The 9,165-nt window shown below is 39.8% G+C and overlaps 1 protein-coding gene across 1 annotated transcript in view; it reads left to right on the top strand.

The window, feature by feature from the left end:
• The window catches only part of LOC107104186 (insulin-like growth factor 1 receptor), a gene marked incomplete at its 3' end in the record, with an annotated part of 14,861 nt that extends 8,752 nt beyond the window's left edge, over positions 1–6,109 (top strand). Inside the window, exon 2 of the mRNA XM_015404131.1 lies at positions 5,543–6,109. Within this exon, the coding sequence (XP_015259617.1) occupies positions 5,543–6,109 (567 nt within the window). The remainder of the gene's footprint in view (positions 1–5,542) is intronic.
• Between the last annotated feature and the right edge of the window lie 3,056 nt (positions 6,110–9,165).

The following is a 9,165-nucleotide window of genomic DNA, read 5'->3' as shown; positions in this document are numbered from 1 at the left end:
GGAGAAACCAGGAGAACAGCTGAGCATATTTACGACAGTGCACTTTTACTTTCGCCCTCTGGGGGAAGCCTCACTGGAAAATCAACACCGGTTGTACCTTTAATATTTAACTTAACTGACGTAATCCTCTTTGATTTCATTAACAATTTTCTAAAACTTGCCATTCAATTGTTATTAATATGTATTTGTCCCTAAAATCTGGTTATCAGCATGCCTTGACAATGATGCACATAAGCCGTGTTTTTCAAAGCCTCTAACATCTGAACAAAAATCTTTTCGGTCTAAAATGCTGCATGAAATTTAAATGAGTTCTGAGTAAACATTTATCCTTTAACATAATTTAGCTAGGGCTGTGCTCTATTCTCATTCATACCATAAAGCTTTTCATGCAGCTTTAATGTCATTGGAAAAGCTTTTAATAGAAACTTGGAGCTCCTGAAGATGCTGTGGAATCAGTTTTTATTTTTCCTGGATGTCCACCATCTTTTGTCCTTTGTTTCAGGTTCTTACAGTATAACTTTATAGACCACTATTTAAGTGGTAGTGCGACAACCTGCTAGTTGTTTGGTGTGAGTTTTCCATGACTCAATGCCCTCCAGCTCTGGAAGAATGAACCCTCCTCCTCTCAGTGATGTGCGATAATGCTGCTGTGGGTGCTGCTGGGGCTTCAGGCTCACCATTGTTTTCAGCCCTTTTTCCAGCTGAGAGTAAGAGCTGGAAAGGTAAACACTGCGTGAATCGTCAGCAATCATTACTGTCTTTATTCCCCAAACTTTTCCATTAGCTGGCCGGCTTAATTCAGAACACAGGCTGCAGAAAAGATAGTTTCTTCTTACGAATGTTATTGTAGCTAGTTTACAATAGGTCTGAATCAATTTAAATATATTTCTAACATTTTTTATTATTTTTCAAACATCAAAGGCTATTATTTACTTCCTGCTTCACATATCTGATAAAACCTTTCACTCTCAGTGAAGGGAAGTCTAAATTTGTTCCCTCAGCTTTTGCAGCATGATGCTGCAGATCTTCTATCAGTCTGTTCTGGATAGTTTGATCTCTTCTGCCATAACCTGCTGGGGTAACAGCATAAATGCAAATGACTTAAATAAGCTCTTTAAGCTTTTAAAGAAGGCCACTTCTGTTGTAAGAGCTCCTCTAGAACCTCTGGAGATGATTTAACAAAGTCAATTCTTTATAAAGTAAGATGAGCATCATCTTCATCAGCCTGTTAAACACCAACAGAGTGTCTTCAGTCAGATTACCGACATTCCTTCCTGCTTGCAGCTCTTAACATCTACAACAATTCGACTTATGACATTTAATTTCTCTTTGGGGTCAATAAAGTACTTTTTAATTGATTATGAGTTCATATTAGCTTTAGATCTTTGTTAGTGTTGATTGGTCAGTAGTTTGACTGAAATTGCTGAACGTTTTTGGAATAAAAAGCCCTCGCCTGCATCTTTTCCAGAGATCTGATACATTTTTTGTTTGTATTAAATTTTGAAGCTGTTGCTCCATGTATTGAATCCTTTAAAACATTTGGAAAAACATTGTTTGGGATAAAACACATTTAGGTAGAGATGGAATAAAAGCAAACGGACAGCTGTTCATAAAACTCGCCTGATAATTCTGTTCAGCTGACTTCTAAGGCCATGTTTCACTTATGTTGGGATGCTAAAAAGAGACATTTAAATGTCTGTTTCCCTTAATTTGTTACACCTAAATGAAACTAGTACAACCAATTACCTTTAAAATTGCTATTGGGCAGTAGGGATAGGTACTGATGCTCACTGGTATCCAAATTTGGCACCATGTTATCGTCATCTTAAACACGGCTTGTTTACCTGCAGCAAGCAAAGAGGATGATACGGCTCGCTAACGGTGGAGAATGACGGGAGTTTTAGTCGTTTATCTGAGCTGTTCAAAATGATGCACCCTTCAGTCTTAACAAATGTCGCATTTAAGAAGATGTTTCCTCAGATTAAAGGAGAGGGAGAAAGTTAGGAGGAGCTAAGCATGGAATGGATAGCTAGTTCTATATATAGATGGATATCCAAAGCAAATTAAATCAAAGTCCTGTTTAGAATGCCGTAATCTAGTTGCGAAGCTGTGATTAGGCTAATGCTACGTTCACACCAAATGCAATTTCAGCATAAAAAAAGCACCTGCTGCTTCATTTCTGATGCTTGTCCACATTAAGGTCAGATGTCCAGTAAAGTGTGTCTAGATGCATCTGCTTCTGTTGTTCCTGTGAGTGCGGCATATTGCTATGTATGCTGTGATCAATATGGTAAAAAGTAGTTTGCCTTAAAATAATATTTTTCTGTTGGAGCCGCACAGACCCTCGCATACTGGCGGTGCGCTGTCACTGGGAGTCCCCAGCAGCAGCTGCCTCAGGCCTGGTCGCCTTTTGGGGGTTTTCCCCTACTGTTGGTGGCGGCTGGACGTAGATGTTGGCATTTTTCAGGTATTTGGTACAAACTGCAGGCACTAGGATAAAAAAAGAAAACATATTTTGTGGTCAGGTTTCGACATTTTAAGTTAATTTAGGCATTAATAAACTGTTTAAGAAGAGTGATCATAGCGATCTGCATCATCAGTGCTGTGTCTGACTCTCTGCCAGCTACCAGATCAGCTTCTCTCATTGGTTGTTGTGGCGTGTCGGGCAGCAAAAATTCAATTTTTCCAGCTCCAGCATCTGCTGCTTGTGAAGTGCGTTACACGCTTCAGATGCTCAGAAGCTATGGCTCTAGGCGCTGCTTCAGATGCTCAGGTGCGTCGAGATGTGCTGCTCTAGAACCTTTGGATGCGCCTTAATGCGCAAAAACGAAAGACTCTCCATGTAAACCGCCGTTTCTGCTGCCCAAAGCGTCTGCAGTGTGATTGTAGCAATAAGATATCTTGTTTATCGGCATTCCCACTGACATTGGACAGTTGATGAGCTACTCTGCAAAGACAAGTGGGGGAAATAAAACATATTTTATGACAGAGGCTCCAACCCTGACAACGGGGCTACAGCAGCCCCAAAAACTGATTTACTTTTGAAAAAAATGTAAAGAGCAAGTCTCAAATATTTGGTTGGTTATATGTTTTAACTTTACAGACTGGCTTCTATAGACTATCAAAAGCAACAAATCAACGAATGTTACTCTTTTATCTATTTAATGTTCAGACGGCAGACATGCACACAAACTGAGACACAAAACGTTGAAGAGTTATGAGGCTAATGCTTGAGTAACAACAGCCAGAAAGTCGAAGCTTTATTGAGTTGTTAAACTAGTCATGAATCAAACCTGGTTCAAGTGTTTACTCAGTCACGCAGTGTGAATAAAATCTGAAAAGGACGACAAACATCTGCGTTGCAGCTTAAGAGTTCTGTCAATATATTATAAAGATCTTTTTGTAAGCATTGGGTTTGCAGGAAAGGAGTTGGTCTGGGTGGCTTTATATTTAACGAGGGAGGGATGCAATAAAAGAGAGAAACGGGTTATGAAGTGCAGCTTTTCCTCCACTTCTAAAGAATCTGTTGACAAAGACATCGGGAAGAAGAAAACGTGACTAAAATATAGCAATAGAGCTGGTATCCTTTACATGCCAAGCACCACTATAGTAAACGTTCTACCATCTTGTAAGGAATTCTAGAATGGTATAAAAATGGAGAAAACAATTTCCGTTTGTTAACCTTTTATAGGGCACTCATTGAAATACTTTGAAAATCTAAATTTCAAGCCAAGAAGGCGGATCAAGCCTCTGCTTCTAGACCTCACTCATGGTTTCGGGGGGGTTGGGGGTTAAGCGTTTTTTTCATCCAATCCCGGCTGCATTATTAATTTGAGAAACACATGGTCTGTCTTTATCAGAAGTTGAGGTTTTTATCAGGTTGGAAAGATAACCAGAAATTAATGCTGCGCGATGCAGCGAAAAAAATAACATCTCTAATTTTCTTATCATTAAATCCGATTTATTGATTTTATGATTAAAAGCTAATCAGTCACAGAAACTCCTTTAAAAAAAAAAAAGCCTTTTTTTTGCTGGAAGTTGACCTGAATACTTGGAATTCAAGCTACAATAAGGTCCAAACTATAAAACATGATTTTAAAACAAGTTGACTATCACTGCCAATTCTAAACTTTAACAACATGACCGGATCCAACTATTTAACCTTAATTAGTTATAGGAATACATTTAAGAAAAAAATGGATGCACTGATGTCATTCTTAACTACTGAAGCCTAAGCAGTTTCCCAGATTTTCCAATTACTTGGAAATATCTTAGAAGTTTTAATTCTGGGCTGAAAAGTCATTTTTTCCCCATGAATCCCTACTTCAAAATCCAACATGGCGGCCTAAGAAATTAAACCTTTGCCCCATTTACCCTACCTCACTGCTGCACTTTATGGAATGGAAATGTTCATTTGCTGTCTGAAAAGCTGTACTAAACGTTGTCTAATTCTTAGTCTACCTCCCTGAAGCCGATCCATGCCAAGTTCAGACCAAGCTTGGATCAGTTAAACGTCCCAGGCTTGATTCTTACATCCATTTACGCATCACGATAGCACGGTTCCTCGCTAGCACAGTTCCCGCTAGATTTAGTGCTGTTCATTGGTGTCTGGCACGGTCCAGGTCAGATGCATGCCATTTACACTCAACAGTTAGCTTGGTTATTGTGCTCGGACCATTCCGTTAAACTATTTCAAAAGGCTGGTCTAAACTGAGCTTTTGTGATGCATTAGGCATTTTTCTTTTAGCTTTTAACAGATTGTCATAATCTCCTTCGGCAGACATGTTGTTTGCTAGAATAAAATGCAAGCTAAAAAAATTATTATTAGCTTGTATTGCTAATACTAGTTGGCAGACAACTCAGTCATTTTAATTGGCATTGTCCCTACCTGATCCGTCCTATCTGCTCATTTGCACATGCGCAGCCTGATATACATTCACTTCATCCTCAATTTTACTTTATGAAAGAGACCAAAACTATTTTTTCTCTGATTTATGAAATACTGTAAGGTTTAAGACTCGCCTGTGGCCAATCCATCCCCTATGCTATTTATGTTAGCTAGCTTTTTTCAGCTTTATATTTCTACGTCGATCTAGTCTTTTCAAGTTTAATTTTTATAGTATAGAATACATAATCTACAGAAAGAAACACCTAAAATGCAGATTAAAATGGTGTAATCATATTTTTCTGGACTGCTCTGAGCATGTCCGATGATGACGTCAGACAAGCTGTTTAACGGAGAAAATGTAAAACGTTTACAGTTGTCTCAGAAATGTCATGAAATATTTTTATATGTACTTTAGCTTTCTTTTTTATTTAAAGATAGAAGTAAATTCTTTTAGTCACTATTTATGGTGAACTGGATGAATATCTGCTTGAAAATGTGCAAATGAGCCGATGGTACAGATCAGGTAGTAACGGGCACTAAAGGCGCCCCTGGTGGGTCCATGCGACACCGTTTGAGAACCTCTTGCTTTGCCTACTTGTTTGGTCTCCTGGTAAACATGGCCGCTCACCACCTATTTTTCTCTCCCTCTTGCAGTTTGCACTCCCAGTATCGACATTGGGAATGACATCAGTGAATTCAAACAGCTGGAGAACTGCACGGTGGTGGAGGGCTACTTGCATATCCTCCTCATCGGGGAAAAAAACAACAACAACGTGAACCAGGAAGTCTTCCGCACCCTCAGCTTCCCTAAGCTGACCATGATAACAGACTACCTGCTTCTATTCAGGGTTTCAGGCCTGGACAGCCTGAGCACGCTCTTCCCCAACCTGTCCGTCATCCGGGGCCGTAACCTCTTCTACAACTACGCCCTGGTGATCTTTGAGATGACCAGCCTGAAGGATATAGGCCTGTACAGCCTAAGGAACATCACCCGGGGGGCCATCCGCATCGAGAAGAACCCAGAGCTCTGCTACCTGGACTCTATAGACTGGTCCCTCATCATGGACGCCGAGTTCAACAACTACATCGCCGGAAACAAGCAGTCCAAGGAGTGCAGCGACGTTTGCCCAGGCATCATGGAAAATAGTCCCATGTGCAAAAAGACCATGTTTAACAACAACTACAACTACCGCTGCTGGAATTCCAACCATTGCCAAAAAGGTAAGCCGGCTTTGACGCATCATTTGTCACCTGACAGGATTTTTTTTTGCTTATTAGACAGATCTGCAGCCATGGCCTGCTGCTTGTCACATTTAAAGCTGTTTGTTGGCACAAAGAAAGGCAAAGGGGAGGAAAAAAAGCCACGGAGGTTCAAGGCTGTAGTTTCTATGAATTGTTGATCCAAGTTTTATTCACAATAAGAAGCTTATTTAGCTTATTTAGCAAAGACCTTTCTTAAAGAAAGATCTTGGCTCTCTCCATGTTTGCTGTTTCTGTTTAAAAGTGTCAAATATCAGCAGCAGTTGTTTAACCCAAATGTTTTTGAAGAGCAGTTATCTTTAAAGATAGCCGAAAATCCAAGGTCATTGCACTTGGGGTCGGTTAATCTCACCCTCCTTAATGTCTGTGCACAATACGTTTGAAAGCTGCCTTTTGTGTTTATGTCTGTATTTTTAGACAACTTGTTTTGCTGGTGCCATTAAGACGATGTGTTTTGGCTGGCTGTGTGTGTGTGTGAGCGTCGGACTGAAATGTTTCCCTGGCGACTGGCGCCTTGCTGCAGACTCAGCATGTTAATGTTTTCTGTCTTGTGACATGGAGCTGTTGCAGGACTGGCCTGGAGTTGGCACGTATCAATGTGTAGGAGCACAGACGGTTGTACATTGGCATTCATGTGTGAACGGACGAGGTGCAAAGAGGCAAAGGTTTGACAGGCCCACCTGCACCTGGGCTGCGCTGTGGGCTGGTGGAGTGACGGAGTGTGGGTATGCTAGAAAAGGGGGGGAAAAGTGGAACATATTTGGCTTGTTGGATGATGAAGAGGGTGTTTGTTACTTTACTTCTCTGTGCCCTTTAGGATCGTGGGGAAATTTTGATTCAACCACAATTGATGACATGTTCTCCTTAATTATTCTCTTCTGTGTGTGGCGTAATTTACTCTACCTCACTGCTTATGTGTCCGCTTACTGAAAGGCTACCTGTCTGCCTTTAACTCTGATTATTTATACCGATGTCACCTAACTTGACAACTTCTTATTCTTTTAATGCATCTCTACCTTATTTGGTTGAAGCATCAGTTCTCAGTATGTTTAACTTATCCAGATGTACAAACCCGTGGACTTGGCCCAAATTTCTCCACATCCCAAACACTAAAGAAATGTTATTAGGTTCAACCTGCTAAAATGCAAAAAGAAAAGTCTTTTTTTAATTATGATCCACCTTCCTTTTTGAAATGATCGTCGACTAGTTTAAATTTGTTGTCAGTTAAAAAAATATATTTTTGATGCTCAAAAACTCAGAATTACTTAAACAATAAAACATCCTTTATTATGTTTTTCACCCGTGGAGGTCACCATATTTTCGCCTGTGCAATGCATGCTGGGATTGATGATACGGTTAGGTCTTACTGGACTGAAACCTACAGAGTAAACACAGTAAAGCTAAAATTAGCAGCTTTTTGCTAACATTAGCATTTTTTTTATAGTACTGTTAGACTGGCATAAATTTTGACAATGTGACACTGCATCGCTGCCTCAAAGTTTCTATGAGCCGTTATATATCAGGTATCTGTTTAAATAAATGGATGTGATCATCTTGTGATCTACTGCTTAGTATATTAACTAGCGCTAACAACATTAGCAGGAGCTAATGTGAAAGTCAAATTAGAGGGTAATGGACGTCTGTTAAGAGGGACAGCGAAGCATCTTTCAGTCCTAACTAGGGGTGCACCGATCCACTTTTTTCACCTCCGATACGATACCGATATTTGAAGTTTAATGTCGGTCGATCCGATACGATACCAAAAAATAGCAATGACTTATTACCAATAAAAAAAAATGTTTTATTGGGTGAAAAAAAAAAAAACAAACTGGGATCATTCTTCTGTGCAAATGATTTGACTTCCCTTTATAAAAGTTGTGACTCATTTATTTAACAACTGTGCACAAAATATTAAACCAAAAGTTCTCTGACTTGATCAACATAAAAAAAAGTGTCATTATCAAGTATCATCTCTGTGATTTTTTTTTTGGCCTCTATTCTGTTACATGGAAAAATTTCACTTCTTTCCAAAGAAGTTATCTGCGTCCCGCTGCTTCCTTTTGTTTGCAGAGTCTGATAATCTCAGCATGTTCCCTGTTATGAAACTTCTGGAGGTGTTTCAATAAGTTGGTGGTGTTATAGTTTGAAGATTTAACGCCGCCCCTCGGAACATTTCTCCCACAAATTTTGCACGTAGCCATTGGGCTAGTAGGCTGAGAGAGCGTGAGGAACCTCCACACAGCAGATCCTTTCACTCGCTCCATCATAAACAATATGGCCGTGTTGTGTTGTTGTGCTGCCGCATATCGAGCCATTTGTCACCGATACCGATCTATTTTTGTCCCTTATATCTGGACCGATACCGATAAAAATATCGGATCAGTGCATCCCTAATCGTAACCCATCGTTCTGATATCTAAGAAAGTGTTAAGATCCTTATGCTGATCGTTAACAGCCTCAGTTTAAAGTCAGAGCTCTTTGTATTATAGCTCTCCATTTGGGTTAGCATCTCCTAGCAGCAGCACAAACAACAGCTTCTTCATCTCTGCTCTTCCTCCATTTGGTCCTCCTCATCTTCGTCACCTATTGAGATTTCTAATTTCTCATACACATTTAAACGTGTTCCAGTTTAAACGGAAATGTTTGATGTTACCTTTTTCTGTTTTGGCTGGACAGAGCTAGCGCTGCAGGACCTATGATATATAGTATATTAGGGCTGGGCAATGAATTTCATTTGCAGTATAATCGCAATTTAAGAAAATACTATTTTCAAATCGCAAAGGCACTCAATTTTAATCACACTATATTTAACAACAGTAACACATAAAATTTCATAAAACGCTTTAAGTGGGTTTGTCGTCACACAGACGGGTAATTAGTTTTGCGGCTAGCATTCAGGTCCAGGCATGCAAGCAGGAGTAAACACGTTTTTCACAAAAAGACTAAAGTAGAGTCCTACAACAATGGACTTTGAGCAGGCCTGCTTTCAAAAACTAAAGGTAAGGGGTGGAAAAAAA

Source organism: Cyprinodon variegatus, unplaced genomic scaffold (assembly GCF_000732505.1).
Source record: "Cyprinodon variegatus isolate N-32 unplaced genomic scaffold, C_variegatus-1.0 Scaffold1642, whole genome shotgun sequence".
NCBI lineage: Eukaryota > Metazoa > Chordata > Actinopteri > Cyprinodontiformes > Cyprinodontidae > Cyprinodon > Cyprinodon variegatus.
Note: the sequence above shows the minus strand (reverse complement) of the source record. Positions and strands in the feature narration are given on the sequence as shown.